This window comes from Ranitomeya variabilis, chromosome 5 (genome assembly GCF_051348905.1).
Source record: "Ranitomeya variabilis isolate aRanVar5 chromosome 5, aRanVar5.hap1, whole genome shotgun sequence".
In the NCBI taxonomy this organism is placed as follows: domain Eukaryota; kingdom Metazoa; phylum Chordata; class Amphibia; order Anura; family Dendrobatidae; genus Ranitomeya; species Ranitomeya variabilis.
The window spans coordinates 325449002-325469028 of NC_135236.1; the positions used below are offsets into that span (position 1 = coordinate 325449002).

A 20027-nucleotide genomic window follows, 5' to 3' on the forward strand; every position below is an offset into this window, starting at 1 on the left:
CGTTAGACGGTTCGGGGGTTCTTGAATTTCCAGTGTGGATTTTTGATAGGGTTTTTGTTGACCATATAAGTTATCTTACTACATTCTGCTATTAGTAAGTGGGCCTCTCTTTGCTAAACCTAGTTCATCTCTGTGTTTGTCATTTCCTCTTACCTCACCGTTATTATTTGTGGGGGGCTTGTATCCAACTTTTGGGGTCTATTCTCTGGAGGCAAGAGAGGTATTTGTTTTCCTCTTCTAGGGGTAGTTAGTCCTCCGGCTGGCGCGAGACATCTAGCGACCAACGTAGGCATGTTCCCCGGCTACTTCTAGTGTTGGCGTTAGGAGTAGATATATGGTCAACCCAGTTACCACTGCCCTATGAGCTGGATTTTTGTACTTCGCAGACTTACTTGTTCCTCTGAGACCCTCGCCATTGGGGTCATAACAGTTTGCCAGGCCAGTATTAAATGTTAAATGCATTGCAGAAGCGGGATTATAAGAAAGAAAATTCTGAGTTTTTTTTTTTTTTTTTCTCTTTCTCATTTTTTTTTCTCTTCCCCTTTACCTCTGAGTGGCTTGTGTTTGCTGCAGACATGAATGTCCAGACCTTGATTACAGGTGTGGACCAGCTTACTGCTCGTGTGCAGGGCATACAAGATTATGTTATCAGAAATCCTATGTCAGAACCTAAGATACCGATTCCTGAACTGTGTTTCCGGAGACCGATTTAAATTTAGAAATTTCAGGAATAATTGTAAATTGTTTTTGTCCCTGAGACCCTGTTCATCTGGAGACTCCGCTCAGCAAGTGAAAATTGTTATTTCTTTTTTACGGGGCGACCCTCAGGATTGGGCCTTCTCGCTGGCGCCAGGAGATCCGGCATTGGCTGATATTGATGCGTTTTTTCTGGCGCTCGGTTTGCTTTATGAGGAACCCAATCTTGAGATTCAGGCAGAAAAAGCCTTGCTGGCTATGTCTCAGGGCCAGGACGAGGCTGAAGTGTATTGCCAAAAATTTCGGAAATGGTCCATGCTGACCCAGTGGAACGAGTGTGCATTGGCTGCAAATTTCAGAAATGGCCTTTCTGAAGCCATTAAAAATGTGATGGTGGGTTTTCCCATTCCCACAGGTCTGAATGATTCCATGGCCCTGGCAATTCAAATCGACCGGTGGTTGCGGGAGCACAAAACTGCAAATTCCCTCATGGTGTTGTCTGAACAGGCACCTGATTTAATGCAATGTGATAGAATCCTGACTAGAAATGAGCGGAAAATTCATAGACGCCAGAATGGCTTGTGTTACTACTGTGGTGATTCTACACATGTTATTTCAGCATGCTCTAAACGTCTTACTAGGGTTGTTAGTCCTGTCGCCATTGGTAATTTGCAACCTAAATTTATTCTATCTGTAACTTTGATTTGCTCACTGTCATCGTATCCTGTCATGGCGTTTGTAGACTCAGGTGCTGCCCTGAGTCTGATGGATCTGTCATTTGCCAAGCGCTGCGGTTTTGTTCTGGAGCCATTAGAAAATCCTATCCCTCTTAGGGGTATTGATGCTACGCCTTTGGCAAAAAATAAACCGCAGTTTTGGACACAGGTTACCATGTGCATGACTCCCGAACATCGGGAGGTGATACGTTTTCTTGTTCTGCATAAGATGCATGATTTGGTTGTTTTGGGTTTGCCATGGTTACAGACCCATAATCCAGTCTTGGACTGGAAGGCAATGTCGGTGTCAAGTTGGGGCTGCCATGGAATTCATGGAGATTCCCTGCCCTTGTCTATTGCTTCTTCTACGCCTTCGGAAGTTATGGCATATTTGTCTGATTATCAGGATGTCTTCAGCGAGTCTAAGTCCAGTGCACTGCCTCCTCATAGGGAATGTGACTGTGCAATAGATTTGATTCCTGGCAGTAAGTTTCCTAAGGGGAGACTGTTTAATTTGTCGGTACCTGAACATACCACGATGCGTTCATATATCAAGGAGTCTCTTGAGAAGGGGCATATCCGTCCTTCTTCTTCCCCTCTTGGTGCGGGATTCTTTTTTGTGGCCAAAAAGGACGGATCTTTGAGGCCTTGTATTGACTATCGGCTTTTAAACAAGATCACTGTCAAATTTCAGTATCCTTTGCCGCTGTTGTCAGACTTGTTTGCCCGGATTAAAGGTGCCAAGTGGTTCACCAAGATAGACCTTCGTGGTGCGTACAACCTTGTGCGCATTAAGCAAGGCGATGAATGGAAAACCGCATTCAATACGCCCGAAGGTCATTTTGAGTACTTGGTGATGCCATTTGGGCTCTCTAATGCACCTTCAGTTTTTCAGTCCTTCATGCATGACATTTTCCGGAAGTATCTGGATAAATTTTTGATTGTTTATCTGGATGATATTCTGGTTTTTTCTGATGATTGGGACTCGCATGTGGAGCAGGTCAGGATGGTTTTTAAGATTTTGCGTGAAAATTCTTTGTTTGTTAAAGGCTCAAAGTGTCTCTTTGGTGTACAGAGGGTTCCCTTTTTGGGGTTCATTTTTTCCCCTTCTGCTGTGGAGATGGACCCAGTCAAGGTCCGAGCTATTCATGATTGGACTCAACCCTCGTCAGTTAAGAGTCTTCAGAAGTTCTTGGGTTTTGCTAACTTCTACCGTCGTTTTATCGCAAATTTTTCTAGCGTTGTTAAACCATTGACGGATATGACCAAGAAAGGCTCTGATGTAGCTAACTGGGCTCCTGCTGCCGTGGAGGCTTTCCAGGAGTTGAAACGCCGGTTTACTTCGGCGCCTGTTTTGTGCCAACCTGACACCTCACTTCCCTTTCAGGTGGAGGTGGATGCTTCGGAGATTGGGGCAGGGGCCGTTTTGTCGCAGAGAGGCCCTGGTTGCTCTACTATGAGACCTTGTGCCTTTTTCTCCAGGAAGTTTTCGCCGGCAGAGCGAAATTATGATGTGGGCAATCGGGAGTTGTTGGCCATGAAGTGGGCATTTGAGGAGTGGCGTCATTGGCTCGAGGGTGCTAAGCATCGTGTGGTGGTCTTGACTGATCACAAAAATCTGATGTATCTCGAGTCTGCTAAACGCCTGAATCCTAGACAGGCCCGCTGGTCATTGTTTTTCTCCCATTTTGACTTTGTGGTCTCGTATTTACCAGGTTCTAAGAATGTGAAGGCCGATGCTCTGTCTAGGAGCTTTGTGCCTGATGCTCCTGGAGTCGCTGAACCTGTGGGTATTCTTAAGGAAGGAGTTATCTTGTCAGCTATTTCTCCTGATCTGCGGCGTGTGTTGCAGAGATTTCAGGCTGGTAGGCCTGACTCTTGTCCATCTGACAGATTGTTTGTGCCTGCTAAATGGACCAGCAGAGTCATTTCCGAGGTTCATTCCTCAGTGTTGGCAGGGCACCCGGGAATTTTTGGCACCAGAGATCTGGTGGCCAGGTCCTTTTGGTGGCCTTCCTTGTCAAGGGATGTGCGGTCATTTGTGCAGTCCTGTGGAACTTGTGCTCGAGCTAAGCCTTGCTGTTCTCGTGCCAGCGGGTTGCTCTTGCCCTTGCCTGTCCCGAAGAGACCTTGGACACACATCTCTATGGATTTCATTTCTGATCTTCCGGTGTCTCAGGGCATGTCTGTCATCTGGGTGATATGTGATCGTTTCTCCAAGATGGTCCATTTGGTTCCTTTGCCTAAGCTGCCCTCCTCTTCTGATCTGGTTCCTTGTTGTGGATTCTGTTTGCGGGCTCCCTCTGGTAGTTACTGCTGGTACTGGGTGACTTTGGTGGGTTGCGGCCTTTGGTTTCCATCTGTCCATCAGAGGCTGGGTGTTTCCTATTTTACCTGGCCTCTCTGTCATTTCCCTTGCCGGCTATCAATGTGTTCAGATGTGCTCTGTTTGGTTCCTGCCTACCTGCTCCCAGATCTTTCAGGATAAGCTAAGTGCTGATTTTCATTTGTTTGGTTTTTTGTCCAGCTTGCTTAGAATGTCTCTTTGTTTGCTGGTTGCTCTAGTGGACTGAGGTTCTCCCCATGTGCCATGAGTTGGCACATGGGTTCTTGTAATCTCAGGATGGTTTTTTTGATTAGGGTTTTTTGCTGACCGCTCAGTCCCCTTTTGTGTCATTCTGCTTTCTAGTTTTCAGCGGGCCTCTATTTGCTAAAGCTATATACATCATCTCTATGTATGTGCCTTCCTCTCATTTCACCGTCAATACATGTGGGGGGCAACTATATCTTTGGGGTTAATTCCTCTGGAGGCAAGTGAGGTCTTTGTTTTCTCTGCAGTACTAGTTAGCTCTTAGGCTGGTGCGTGGCGTCTAGAACCAACGTAGGCACGCTCCCTGGCTATCTCTAGTTGCGTTTGTCAGGCGTAGGGCAGCGGTCAGCTCAGGTTCCATCACCCTAGAGCTCGTCCGATATTTATTATACTTTGCTTGTCCTGTGCTATCCCTAGCCATTGGGGATTCATGACAGTATAGCCGGACCACAAAGTGTTAATTGTTTGGGCTGAAGCAGGAGGAAAAGAAGTGTTCAAGGAAAATTTTATTTTTTTTTTCCTTCAGAGTTTTGCTGTCTAGCTGCTTCTTACCTCCTCTTAACCCTTGAATGGCTCTGATCTTAGCTGTTTATCATGGATGTCCAGAGTTTGGCTTCCAGCCTGAGTAATCTCGCGGCAAAGGTTCAAAACATACAGGATTTCGTTGTTCACACTCCCATGTCTGAACCTAGAATTCCTATTCCAGAGTTTTTTTCTGGAGATAGATCTACCTTCCTGAATTTCAGGAACAATTGTAAATTGTTTCTCTCTTTGAAATCTCGCTCCTCTGGAGACTCTGCTCAACAGGTCAAGATTGTTATATCGTTCCTACGGGGCGACCCTCAGAATTGGGCATTTGCATTGGCACCAGGGGATCCTGCATTGCTCAGTGTGGATGCGTTTTTTCTGGCATTGGGATTGCTCTATGAGGAACCTAACCTAGAGATTCAGGCTGAAAAGGCTTTATTGGCCCTTTCTCAGGGGCATGATGAAGCGGAAATATATTGTCAGAAATTTCGGAAATGGTCTGTGCTTACTCAGTGGAATGAGTGCGCCCTGGCTGCAAACTTCAGAAATGGTCTTTCTGAGGCCATTAAGGATATTATGGTGGGGTTCCCTGCGCCTACAGGTCTGAATGAGTCTATGGCTATGGCCATTCAGATTGATCGGCGTTTACGGGAGCGCAAACCCGTGCACCAGTTGGCGGTGTCTTCTGAACAGGCACCTGAGACTATGCAATGTGATAGAATTCAGTCCAGAAGTGAACGGCAAAATTATAGGCGGAAAAATGGTTTGTGTTTTTATTGTGGTGATTCAGCTCATGTTATATCAGCATGCTCTAAACGCACAAAAAGGGTTGATAAATCTTTTGCCATTGATACTCTGCAGTCTAAGTTCATTTTGTCTGTGACTCTGATTTTTTCACTGTCTTCCATTTCCGTCGATGCCTATGTGGATTCAGGCGCTGCCCTGAGTCTTATGGATTGGTCATTTGCTAAACGCTGCGGTTTTAGTCTAGAGCCTCTGGAAGTTCCTATTCCTCTGAAAGGAATTGATTCTACACCATTGGCTATGAATAAACTGCAGTATTGGACACAAGTGACCATGCGCATGACTCCCGTTCATCAGGAGGTGATTCGCTTCCTTGTACTGTATAATTTACATGATGTACTAGTGCTTGGTCTGCCATGGTTACAAACTCATAATCCTGTCCTGGACTGGAAAACAATGTCTGTGCTAAGCTGGGGATGTCACGGGGTTCATGATGATGCACCTCCGATTTCTATAGCTTCATCTACTCCTTCGGAGATCCCTGCGTTTTTGTCGGATTATAGGGATGTTTTTGAGGAGCCTAAGCTCAATTCGCTCCCTCCCCATAGAGAGTGTGACTGTGCTATAGAATTGATTCCTGGCAGTAAGTTCCCTAAGGGTCGTTTATTTAATCTGTCACTGCCAGAGCATACTGCTATGCGGAATTATATTAAGGAGTCCTTGGAAAAGGGACATATTCGTCCATCTTCGTCCCCTCTGGGAGCAGGTTTTTTTTTCGTGGCAAAAAAAGATGGTTCCCTGAGGCCTTGTATAGATTATCGCCTTCTGAATAAGATTACAGTCAAATACCAGTATCCATTGCCATTATTTACTGATTTGTTTGCTCGCATTAAGGGGGCTAGGTGGTTCACTAAAATAGATCTTTGTGGTGCGTATAATCTGGTGCGGATAAAACAGGGTGATGAGTGGAAAACCGCATTTAATACGCCTGAGGGTCATTTTGAGTATTTGGTAATGCCTTTTGGACTCTCCAATGCTCCGTCAGTCTTTCAGTCCCTTATGCACAATATTTTCCGTGAATATCTGGATAAGTTTATGATTGTGTATTTGGATGATATTTTGGTGTTTTCTGATGACTGGGAGTCTCATGTTCTACAGGTCAGGAAGGTGTTTCAGGTTTTGCGGGCCAATTCTCTGTTTGTGAAGGGCTCAAAGTGTCTCTTCGGAGTCCAGAAGATTTCTTTTTTGGGGTACATTTTTTCCCCTTCTACTATTGAGATGGATCCCGTTAAGGTTCAGGCTATTTGTGACTGGACACAACCTACATCTGTTAAGAGACTTCAGAAGTTCTTGGGGTTTGCTAATTTTTATCGTCGGTTCATTGCTAATTTTTCCAGTATTGTTAAACCTTTGACTGATTTGACTAAAAAGGGTGCTGATGTTGCTGATTGGACTCCTGCGGCCGTGGAGGCCTTTCGGGAACTTAAGCACCGGTTTTCTTCTGCTCCTGTGTTGTGTCAACCAGATGTTTCACTTCCTTTCCAGGTGGAGGTTGATGCTTCCGAGATTGGAGCGGGGGCGGTTTTGTCACAGAGAAGTTCTAATGGCTCGGTGATGAAGCCATGTGCTTTCTTCTCTAGAAAATTCTCGCCCGCCGAGCGCAATTATGATGTGGGTAATCGGGAGCTTTTGGCCATGAAGTGGGCATTTGAGGAGTGGCGTCATTGGCTTGAGGGTGCTAAACATCGCGTGGTGGTCTTGACTGATCACAAGAATCTCATTTACCTTGAGTCTGCCAGGCGTTTGAATCCTAGACAGGCTCGTTGGTCGTTATTTTTTTCTCGTTTCAATTTCGTGGTTTCATACCTGCCAGGTTCAAAGAATGTGAAGGCAGATGCTCTTTCCAGGAGTTTTGTGCCTGACTCTCCTGGAGACACTGGGCCTGCTGGTATCCTTAGGGATGGGGTAATATTGTCCGCCGTATCCCCAGACTTGCGACGCGCGTCGCATTGCAGGAGTTTCAGGTGGATAAACCGGATCGATGTCCACCAGAAAGACTGTTTGTTCCGGATGATTGGACCAGTAGAGTCATCTCCGAGGTCCATTCTTCTGTGTTGGCTGGTCATCCTGGAATATTTGGTACAAGAGACTTGGTGGCCAGGTCTTTTTGGTGGCCTTCCTTGTCTAGGGATGTGCGTACCTTTGTGCAGTCTTGTGAAGTGTGTGCTCGAGCTAAGCCTTGCTGTTCACGGGCTAGTGGGTTGTTGTTATCCTTGCCCATCCCGAAGAGGCCTTGGACGCACATTTCCATGGATTTTATTTCTGATCTCCCGGTTTCACAGAAAATGTCCGTTATCTGGGTTGTGTGTGACCGCTTTTCTAAGATGGTTCATTTGGTGCCCTTGCCTAAGTTGCCCTCCTCCTCTGAGTTGGTTCCTTTGTTTTTTCAGAACGTGGTTCGTTTGCATGGGATTCCGGAGAATATCGTTTCTGACAGGGGATCCCAGTTTGTGTCTAGATTTTGGCGGACGTTTTGTGCCAAGATGGGCATTGATTTGTCTTTCTCGTCTGCATTCCATCCTCAGACGAATGGCCAGATGGAGCGAACTAATCAGACCTTGGAAACTTATTTGAGGTGTTTTGTTTCTGCTGATCAGGATGACTGGGTTGCTTTTTTGCCACTGGCCGAATTTGCTCTTAATAATCGGGCTAGTTCGGCCACGTTGGTCTCTCCTTTTTTTTGTAATTCGGGGTTTCATCCTCGTTTTTCCTCTGGTCAGGTGGAGTCTTCGGATTGTCCTGGAGTGGACGTGGTGGTGGACAGGCTACATCACATTTGGAATCAGGTGGTGGACAATTTGAAGTTATCTCAGGAGAAGACTCAGCAGTTTGCTAATCGCCGTCGCCGCGTGGGTCCCCGACTTCTTGTTGGGGACTTGGTGTGGTTGTCTTCTCGTTTTGTCCCTATGAAGGTCTCTTCTCCTAAGTTCAAGCCTCGGTTCATCGGTCCTTATAGGATCTCGGAGATTCTTAACCCTGTATCTTTCCGTTTGGATCTCCCAGCATCGTTCGCTATTCATAATGTGTTCCATCGGTCGTTGTTGCGGAGGTATGAGGTGCCTGTTGTTCCTTCGGTCGAGCCTCCTGCTCCGGTGCTGGTGGAGGGAGAATTGGAGTATGTTGTTGAAAAGATCTTGGATTCTCGTGTTTCCAGACGCAAACTCCAGTATTTGGTTAAGTGGAAGGGTTATGGTCAGGAGGACAATTCCTGGGTGGTCGCCTCCGATGTTCATGCGACTGATTTGGTCCGCGCCTTCCATAGAGCTCACCCTGATCGCCCTGGGGGTTCTCGTGAGGGTTCGGTGACCCCTCCTCAAGGGGGGGGTACTGTTGTGGATTCTGTTTGCGGGCTCCCTCTGGTGGTTACTGCTGGTACTGGGTGACTTTGGTGGGTTGCGGCCTTTGGTTTCCATCTGTCCATCAGAGGCTGGGTGTTTCCTATTTTACCTGGCCTCTCTGTCATTTCCCTTGCCGGCTATCAATGTGTTCAGATGTGCTCTGTTTGGTTCCTGCCTACCTGCTCCCAGATCTTTCAGGATAAGCTAAGTGCTGATTTTCAGTTGTTTGGTTTTTTGTCCAGCTTGCTTAGAATGTCTCTTTGTTAGCTGGTTGCTCTAGTGGACTGAGGTTCTCCCCATGTGCCATGAGTTGGCACATGGGTTCTTGTAATCTCAGGATGGTTTTTTTGATTAGGGTTTTTTGCTGACCGCTCAGTCCCCTTTTGTGTCATTCTGCTTTCTAGTTTTCAGCGGGCCTCTATTTGCTAAAGCTATATACATCATCTCTATGTATGTGCCTTCCTCTCATTTCACCGTCAATACATGTGGGGGGCAACTATATCTTTGGGGTTAATTCCTCTGGAGGCAAGTGAGGTCTTTGTTTTCTCTGCAGTACTAGTTAGCTCTTAGGCTGGTGCGTGGCGTCTAGAACCAACGTAGGCACGCTCCCTGGCTATCTCTAGTTGCGTTTGTCAGGCGTAGGGCAGCGGTCAGCCCAGGTTCCATCACCCTAGAGCTCGTCCGATATTTATTATACTTTGCTTGTCCTGTGCTATCCCTAGCCATTGGGGATTCATGACAGTTCCTGTGTTCTTCCAGAACGTGGTTCGTTTGCACGGCATTCCTGAGAATATTGTGTCGGACAGGGGATCCCAGTTTGTTTCCAGGTTCTGGCGATCCTTTTGTGGTAGGATGGGCATTGATTTGTCGTTTTCGTCCGCTTTTCATCCCCAGACTAACGGACAAACGGAGCGAACTAATCAGACTCTGGAGGCTTATTTGAGGTGTTTTGTCTCTTCTGATCAGGATGATTGGGTGACCTTCTTGCCGTTGGCTGAATTTGCCCTTAATAATCGGGCTAGTTCCGCCACCTTGGTTTCGCCAATTTTCTGCAACTCTGGTTTCCATCCTCGTTTTTCCTCGGGACATGTGGAGCTGTCTGACTGTCCTGGGGTGGATTCTGTGGTGGATAGGTTGCAGCGGATCTGGAGTCATGTGGTGGACAACTTGAAGTTGTCACAGGAGAAGGCTCAGCGTTTTGCCAACCGCCGCCGTGGTGTGGGTCCCCGACTTCGTGTTGGGGATTTGGTATGGCTGTCTTCTCGATTTGTTCCTATGAAGGTCTCCTCTCCCAAATTTAAGCCTCGCTTCATTGGTCCTTACAAGATATTGGAAATCCTTAATCCTGTATCCTTTCGCCTGGATCTTCCGGTGTCGTTTGCCATTCACAACGTATTTCATAGGTCCTTGTTGCGGCGGTACGTTGTGCCTGTGGTCCCTTCTGCTGAGCCTCCTGCTCCGGTGTTGGTTGAGGGCGAGTTGGAGTACGTGGTGGAGAAGATCTTAGATTCTCGTCTCTCCAGGTGGAGGCTTCAGTACCTGGTCAAGTGGAAGGGCTATGGTCAGGAGGATAATTCCTGGGTGGTCGCCTCTGATGTGCATGCGACCGATTTGGTTCGTGCCTTTCACACCGCTCATCCTGATCGCCCTGGTGGTCTTGGTGAGGGTTCGGTGACCCCTCACTAAGGGGGGGGGTACTGTTGTGAATTTACCTTTTTGGCTCCCTCTAGTGGTTACTAGTGATTTGACTCTGGGAATGTCTGCCATCCCTTGTATGCTCACCTGGGTCGTTAGGTCAGGGGTGTTGCTATATAAGCTCCCTGGACCTTCAGTTCAATGCCAGGCAATGTTGTAATCAGAGCTAATCTGTTGTGCTCTTGTCTACTGATCCTGGTTCCTGCTAGATTAAGCTAAGTCGGCTTTCTTGCTTTTTGCTATTTGTTTTTGTTTGCATTTTTGTCCAGCTTGTACATAATCTGTATCCTAACCTTGCTGGAAGCTCTAGGGAGGCTGGAGTTCTCCCCCCGGGCCGTTAGACGGTTCGGGGGTTCTTGAATTTCCAGTGTGGATTTTTGATAGGGTTTTTGTTGACCATATAAGTTATCTTACTACATTCTGCTATTAGTAAGTGGGCCTCTCTTTGCTAAACCTAGTTCATCTCTGTGTTTGTCATTTCCTCTTACCTCACCGTTATTATTTGTGGGGGGCTTGTATCCAACTTATGGGGTCTATTCTCTGGAGGCAAGAGAGGTCTTTGTTTTCCTCTTCTAGGGGTAGTTAGTCCTCCGGCTGGCGCGAGACATCTAGCGACCAACGTAGGCATGTTCCCCGGCTACTTCTAGTGTTGGCGTTAGGAGTAGATATATGGTCAACCCAGTTACCACTGCCCTATGAGCTGGATTTTTGTACTTCGCAGACTTACTTGTTCCTCTGAGACCCTCGCCATTGGGGTCATAACAGGCTCCCCCGGTGGTCTCTTGTGGTACTGGTGTCCTGCAAGCTTTGCCTTCTCAGTTCACCTGTTCCTATCAGGATGTGGGAGTATCCTATTTAACCTTGCTCCTCAGTCATTCTAATGCTGGCCATCAATGTATCCAGAGTGATTCTGTTGCATGTTCCTGCTCCCAGTTTTCTGCTCAGTTAAGTTGGACACTTTAGTCCTTAAGTCTATTTTTGTATGTTTTGTCCAGTTTGCACTTATGTGAATCTCTGCAGCTGGAAGCTCTTGTTGGGCTGAAATTACCACTCCAGTGGCATGAGTTGTCACATGAGTTAAGGTAATTTCAGGATGGTGTTTTGAAAGGGTTTTGCAGCTGACCGCGAAGTCCTCTGTTGTATCTTTCTGCTATTTAGTTAGCGGGCCTCTCTGTGCTAAATCTGCTTTCATACTACGTGTGTCTTTTCATCTGCTCTCACCGTTATTATATGTGGGGGGCTGTTATCTCCTGTGGGGACATTCTCTGGAGGCAAGCCAGGACTGTGTTTTCTTCTACCAGGGGTAGTTAGTTCTCCGGCTGGCGCGCGGCATCTAGAGACAACACAGGAATGCCCCCTGGCTACTTCTAGTGTGGTGTGTAGGTTTAGCATCGCGGTCAGCTCTAGTTTCCATCACCCGAGAGCTTGTCCGTTTATTCTATGCTTCTGATGTTTCCTTGCCATTGGAAACCATAACAGGACACAATAAATCCCACCTTAGCTCGCTCTGTGGGAAAACGTGCAGCCAGGAGCTCGAGGTGAATAGAGAACTGACTCACGAATCCCCTACAGGATTTGCTGTCTCCAGAAAATTTCTCTGGCAGCGGAAGGCGAGATAATGTCGGAACAGGGGTGGCAGTGGACAAGGTTGCTGCAGCCACGCTAGCAGCCTGTACAGCAACTGCGGTAACATCCACAGCTGAGGTTGAGCTCTCGAGAGCTGCCAACCTACCCTCCAGCTGCTGGATATACCGCAGTGATTGCTGAATGTCCGCCATTTACTAGCCAGACCCTGGCGCTAGTATTATGTTAGGGTTAGCGGAACACACCAAATGGATATAGAGACTTTATTATAATGTATGCGTTCGCAGCCCAGGGTCCACCGTGCAGGAGAACCTGCTGCTAGCAAATGGCGGAACTAAATGGCGGTATGAGCTACCTCTGTTACTTCACAGAGTAGCACTAGCCGTGAACTCAAATCACTGCGCCCTGTTTAACTTCACAGTGGCACAGGCTAACTACCCAAACGAGAGCAGTCAGTGGTCATGCATGCACACAAAACTCCTCGCCGGAGGTGCCAGCATGCTAGGGCCTTATTTCAGCCAGGTCCCTGAACACAATCATACGTGACCACACTGGCGCAAAGTACAACATAGAACAATACTAGAGCATGGCCGTGCGGCCATGCGAGCCTTAAATAGTTGCAGCACATACAGGACCTTCCTAGAAGCACCAATGAGAGGCTGCCACAGAGCGTGAGCACCTACAGGACCTTCCTGAAGGACCATTGGCCTTAGCTGCAGTGTCTGTTCATGTGACCCTCGATCTCCACTGAGAGATCTTACTCTGGGAATGCTCAGAACGAGAAAAGCAGGACTTAGTCCCAGAAGCGTCTGCTCTCCGCTGCCCAGCACTGACTTCAATGGCAGAAGCAGGAAAAGCAACAGTGACTCTCTGTACAGAGTCAGACTGAGTGAGACGCTGGGACTGACGTCTCCGCTGAGCAGGCTCCACTGCAGCAGGAGAAGAATGGGAGACCGCAGCGGAGATGGCCCGAGATTCCCCGTGCAGAGGTGGGAACTCGACCCCTAACAGACAGCTTCTGCATTTTCACCCAATGGGGGATGCTGTTTTCTTATTTCTCAGGTCAGTCAAAAATTGCTTTGTGGTCACTGAAGTAATATTGTTGGGGGTCTGCACCCACCGTTATCACAGTGTTGCTTGGTTTTTCCTTTTTTTTTTTACTATTTCTAGGATTGCTCATTTATTGACCTCTAGGGGAATGTGCATTCCACCTGGATCCCACCAGAAAAATGGCAATTGCTGTGCACATACTCAGTCTTTTGTTACTTCTTTTAACTGCTTCTGGGTTTGGAAACCATTAGGCAATTAAAAAAAGAAGTAACATGTTCTTTCTTCAGGTGGGTTCATTTTGAAGTGGTCTATTCTTTACAGTAGAAAAAATTGGAAAAAGATGCCTCTAGTGGAACACCTGCAAAGGACGACGGTAATACTTTTCTCCCTGTAGGATTTTAGCTTGGGATCTAAAGTCTGATTTTTTTAACTGTTTTTCCTAATTTTTGTAAATTGGGTAAATTGTTAAAATTTAGTTGTTAATTAATATAATTTCAAGACCCTTCATTATAAATACCACTCTATGGTCAATGTCTGTCTAGAGCGTGGATACAACTACAGTAGTTACATAGTAGCATAGTAACATAGTATTTAAGGTTGAAGGAAGACTTTAAGTCCATCTAGTTTAACCAATAGCCTAACATGTTGATCAAGAGGAAGACAAAAAAACCCATGCGGCAGACACTAAGCTCCACATTGGAGAAAAAAATTCCTTCCCGACTCCACACATGACAATCAAACTAGTTTTCTGGATCAACGCCCTATGAAGGAATCTTGTATACAGGGTGGGCCATGTATATGGATACACCTAAATAAACAGGGAATGGTTGGTGATATCAACTTCCTGTTTGTGGCACATTAGTATATGGGGGGGAAACTTTTCAATATGGGTGGTGACCATGGCGGCCATTTTGAAGTCGGACATTTTGGATCCAATTTTATTTTTTCCAATGGGAAGAGGGTCATGTGACACATCAAACTTATTGAGAATTTCACAAGAAAAACAAGGTGTTTGTGTTTCTGTTAGTGGCCTGTGGAGCTCTACTTTGTACTTTCTCTATGTGGCCTGTAGAGGTCTAATTTGTACTTTCGATAAGAGGCCTATGGAGATATGCTTTGTACTTTCTGTTAGTAGCCTGTGGAGGTCTTTGTACTTTCTATAAGTGGGTAATGGAGGATTGCTTTGTACTTTTTATAAGTTGCATGTAGAGGTCTGCTTTGTACTTTCTATTAGTGGCCTATTGAAGATTGCCTTGTAATTTCTTTAAGTGGCCTGTGGAGTCAAAGTTTGAATTGTATTTTTGACACTTTTTTAAAACATATATTAACATAGCATGTCATTTATTCATGGTTACTAACTCTGAACTGTCTCTTAACACCTAACTCTGTTTATGACATAAGGAGACCATATTCCTTTAAATTATTTTACACTCCAGGCTTTATCTGTTGTGTACTTGTAGAGTAAGTCAGTAAATCAATTTATATAGAACTTGGTCATTAATCTTTTCAATTGTACAATGAGTTTATTATTCAGTTTATTTAGTAACTTGTTTCCTTAAAGGTTTTAGGGCCCAGGTAAAATAGAGAAATTGTGGGGTCAAACAGGTGTCTCAAGCACTTAACTGTGAACTGCCTTGACCCCTTTTTATGTTACCAACAGGTCATCTGAATAGTTTCCAGGGATCAGTTTTCATGCAGGTTGTATATCAACTTTTATGCTGCTGAGATACAGTTTGGAAGTTGTTGTAATGCTACCATTGCTGGAATAGTTTTGCTATAGCTGACTAATGGCATCATGTCAAGGTTATATATACCCAATGTGATCATTGCCTTTTAAGCTATTATCTCAAGTGGGTCAGAAAATGAAGTCAGTGGATTTAGTAGATGCTACAAACTTTTATCCTATCATGATGTGGCTACAGTCCCTGCTCATTGTATGCAGTTTAAGAAGATAGAACGTTTGAAATAAAATATAACCACAAATTACAGTGCATAATTTGTAGTAAAATAATAAGGTGCACATATAATACAGAAATTAGTTCTTTTTAAAGGATATGTACTTTTTAATTGAATGTGTGATAAAAAAAATGATCTACTTAAAATGATTTTTTATGTTCAATGTGTTTTTGTAATTTTTTTTTTCTTTGAGTATTTGATACTACCATATAAAAAAAATGAGAACTGTTGTAATTTTCATACAAGCCACCAGGCCCTATTACTAGGCTTACACTGTCTGTTCCGTACAAAAGACTTTACAGCAGTATTATCATCACAGACAAGATTACAAAGAAAAGTAAACAACATAGGACATAGGTCATATATCACTTCCTCCTTCTCCCTTCTCAAGGACTTTTGCCCAGATTAGAGTATGGTCATTATATACTTTAATACAATTTTGTTGGGTCAGAGACTGTTACTTACTGCTAATGTCCATGTGTCCAACAAGAAGTAGGAGTCTTATGCCTAGTGACGAGTATGAAAATTGCATGATTTAGGGCTCTTTCAGATGTCTGTGATAATCGGTTCAATGTTGGATCGCAGTGCACAGACTGGCAGCACAGACTGTCACGCTCGGGTCAGGAGAAGTGTGGCCAGTCTGTGCATTGTGATCCGACATTGGATTAACTATCATAGACATCTGAAATGCCGTTTATACTGATATCACAGATTTTAAAAAAGTATTTAAAACCTGATTGAAATAATGTTATTTCTAGAGATGGGCGAACCACCCGACCAGTAAAGTTCAGCGTCCATACTGTTCGAGCACGGACACCAAACATAGACTTCACCAGGAAGTCCGTGTTACTGTTCAGGCTCGGCCCCCGAACACCGGATGTTTGTCACCTGTCATATGCATGACAGCGCAGCAAATACTGCTTCTGATCGGCGGTAAAATCATCACCGCTGGTGATGCTGCTGTTACCATGCTGTCAAATGACAGCGTGAGCCTGCGGCTGTGATTCGAGGTTTAAAGTTTACCTTCAGCCACTGGTGTCGGCTGATGGGACTACTGCTCCCATCAGCTGATGCCTGCTGCCACTAATACCAGCGAGAGCAGGAGAAGTTGATGTGAGTATTCATCAGCCTGCGCCCGCATTGTAAATAAATAATTTTAAAAAAATTGCGTAGGGTCCCCTGTTTATTTGATAACCAGGCAGGCAAAACTCATGACTGGGGGCTACAACCCTCAGCTGTCAGCTTCAGCAAGGCTGGTTATCAAGAATAATGGGGTCCCCACTCTGATTTTTTTAAATTATTTAAATTCGTAATATAAAAAAATTGTGTGCCCCCCCAATTTTGACAACCAACCAAGCTAAAGCAGACAGCTGAATGAGGACTGGTATTCTCAGGCTGGTAAGGGGCCATGGATTGCCTAGAAGTAGCAGCCCATAGTCACTCAGAAAAGGCGCATCTATTAGATTTGCCAATTCTGGTGCATTGCCTGGCTCTTCCCACTTGCCCTGTAGAAGTTGCAAGTGGGGTTCATATTTGTGGGGTTGATGTTACCTTTGTATTTAGCTTGGCATGTCACTCTCCACAGGGAGACATGTTACCCCTCATATCTTTTAAGAATGCAGTCATTTATATTATGAGAACAGTGTGGTTGAAAAGCCTTGGACATTGTTATTCTATTAATTTATTCTACAGTATCTGATTTTGATTTAATCCTAACAGAAGAATTTGCCCTACATATGTGTGCATAACCAACAAATCAATATCCAACAGGGTAAACAGATGGGATCTAGAAGCATCAATGGCAGCTTTATTGCTTTTTAATTGGGAATTGAGCCAGGCGGATATGTAACTTGTGCTTTCTTTGATTTTCTTCCAGAATTTTTTTTTCTTTTAGAAGAATTAAACTTGCCATAATATTAAAACTTCCTTGTATTAACCTTACTTTTTCATTTCCTTGCTTTAGTTTAACAGCAATGCTCACGATGTCAGCTGTTTCCATCATCTTGTTCAAGCAAACGTTAGAAATAAGAAGGTTCTTAAAGAAGCTGTCAATAACATCACTGCCAAAGGAACCACAGACTACAAGCAAGGTTTCAAATTTGCTTTTGATCAACTTCGTAATGTAAGTCTCTAATACAATAACAGTCATACTGTACAATATATCCCACATGCTAAATATGATTGTAGTATGTATTAAAAATAAATGCCTTTAAGATTTTTTGTCACTTGGAAAGGTAAACATACTTAGGGAACTACAGTTCTAAAAATCAGTACAATTCACACATAAAAATACTCATAGCACAGGCATTTGTTTGTGTTGAGTACAGCGGAAATATATCCGAATAAGATCGCCGTTCCAACTGTGACCTAATGTAATAGTGTTGAAGCTTCGACCTGTTCTGCAAACCAAATTTTCAAAAGGGTTAAATGATTTGCCTAAAAGAGAGAAATGCTTAAAGCGTAACTGTCATCTTAATTCTTATTGAATAATAATGTAGAGCAAGTGATTTTAATAATCTACCAAATATGCCTTATAAATTAAATCTGAAAGAAAACCTTTCAAAACCCTTCTAGAAGATGTCCCCTATGTTATTTCTGAGGCAAATCCGTATTCAGTTCCACACACACTGAATATAGCCTCTAGGGTGGGGGCGGAGCCTACACAGTGTACGAGCGCCTGGCTGGATCCTCATGCAATACATGTCAGTGCATCAGTAGGTTACCTCAGTCACAAAATGCACAATATCTGTCAGCTGTTAGTTATCAGCATAGAGCTCCTCTGCCCTGTCATATGATTGTCCTGTGTGCTCAGTGACATCGGCACTTCTCAGTGTATAGCACACAGACACACAGGACAAAGCAGAAGGAGCTCAATAACATTGGCAGTTCCACTCAATGTTTACCACACTGCTTCTTCTGCCCTGTCGGCTGTTACCTGTGTGATCAGTGACATCGGCACTTCTCAGTGAATAGCAACACAGACACACAGGACAAAGCAGAAGGAGCTCAGTAACATTGACAGTTCCACTCAATGTTTACCACACTGCTTCTTCTGCCCTGTCGGCTGTTACCTGTGTGATCAGTGACATCGGCACTTCTCAGTGTATAGCACACAGACACACAGGACAAAGCAGAAGGAGCTCAGTAACATTGGCAGTTCCACTCAATGTTTACCACACTGCTTCTTCTGCCCTGTCGGCTGTTACCTCTGTGCTCAGTGACATAGGCAGCTCTCATGGTTCTTCTGTCAGCTGCTGGCTCCTGTGCTGCCAGTGAGTGATGAAAATCAGTCATAAGTGCCTCAAGACAATAAAACTGAAAAATGCTGATGTTACTGGGCATACATGAACTAGCTGACAGGGCAGAAGGAACTGTGTGGTAAACACTGAGAGGGAAGTTGCTTGTGCCGACAACCAAGAGCTGACAGAGCTTGTGCCCTGTGCCGAAAGCTGAGGTAGACTGCTGATGCACTGACAAAGAGTGAGGAATTGAGCCAGAAGCGTGCAGCCTCTGTCCCCACCCTTAAGATTTGTATTCAGTGTTTGTGAAACTGGATATGGATTTGCTTCAGAAACAGCAAGGGGACATCTTCTAGAAGGTTTTTGAAAAGTTTTATTTTATATTCTATTTTTAAAGTTTATTTAAATGATTATTAAAATTGCTTGCTCTACATTATCTATTTATACAATTGCCTTGTAATGTTTTCATTTCCTGTTCTGTCCAGATGTCACCGTATCCCAGAATTTCAAGCGGAAGAAGTTCACCGACCGCCATATTACAACACCCAAGTGATGGGTGTCTCAATATGGAAACTGCTGCTGGTACCAACCTATTGCACGGTACCATCAGCGAAACACCGTCGCACCACACACACATACACACTCTATGTGCCGTATGCACCACACACACACTCACATTCACACTCACACACACACACTCACACTCATACACTCACATTCTCACACTCACCCACACACTCACTCCCACACACTCACTCCCACACACATACTCACACACACACTCATACTCACACTATCTCACATTCACACTCACCCTCACATTCACACTCACACACACTCACTCATACACTCACACTCACACACTCACTCACTCACACTCACGCAGCTTCTTGCTCGGTACCACCAGCGGAATACCATCGTGAACATGCCTCCGCCGGGATCAGCTGAATGATTCACTGGCTGCCGCCATCTTTGTACAGGGGGAGTGCATGCACAGTTTTAATGTGACTGCTGCTATCTGTCTGCACAAAAATGGAGGTGGTCTAATTTACTGCATAGGCATAGGCATCAAGCACTTGAGTCGCCTGATGTAAAAGTCATTAGATTATCACAGGATGCCTTTAGGCACAGCGCCGCATGCCTGCCCCCATCGTGACATTACCACCCTCCCGATGCGATAGCATCGGGCCTCCATCTAGTCTTTTTATATAATTGCCTTGTAATCTTTTCATTACCTGTTCTGTCCTGATGTCACCGTATCCCAGAATTCCAAGCGGAGGAAGTTCACTGACCGCCATATTGGGACACCCAAGTGATGGGTGTCTCAATATGGATACTGTTGCTTGTAAAAACCTATTGCGCGGTACCACCAGTGAAACACCGTCGCACCACACACACACTCACACACACACTTGTACTCACACACTCACATTCACACTCACACTCATGCTATCACATTCTCACACTCACACTCAGTCACTCAAACACTCACACACACACTCACACATACTCACACTCATACACTCAAACACTCACTCTCACATTCACACTCACACACACACTCACACACACACACACCCTCACATTCACACTCACACACTCACTCATACACCCACTCACTCATACACTCACACTTACTCACACTCACGCAGCTAGCGGAACACCGTCACACCACAAACACACACTCTATACGCCGTATGCACCACACACTCACACACACACTCTCACACACTAATACTCACATACACACACACAATCACTCACACTCATATTCACACTCACACACACTCACACACTCGCATTCAATATGGAAACTGCTATACCAACCTAT

The 20027-nt window shown here is 45.0% G+C and overlaps 1 protein-coding gene across 6 annotated transcripts in view; it reads left to right on the forward strand.

Moving 5' to 3' along the window:
* The window catches only part of CACNA2D1 (calcium voltage-gated channel auxiliary subunit alpha2delta 1), a 1329605-nt gene that overhangs the window by 883677 nt on the left and 425901 nt on the right, over positions 1–20027 (forward strand). For all 6 annotated transcript variants that reach the window (XM_077264669.1, XM_077264672.1, XM_077264671.1 and 3 more), the window contains exon 11: positions 16921–17079. In XM_077264669.1, the coding sequence (XP_077120784.1) occupies positions 16921–17079 (159 nt within the window). The remainder of the gene's footprint in view (positions 1–16920; positions 17080–20027) is intronic.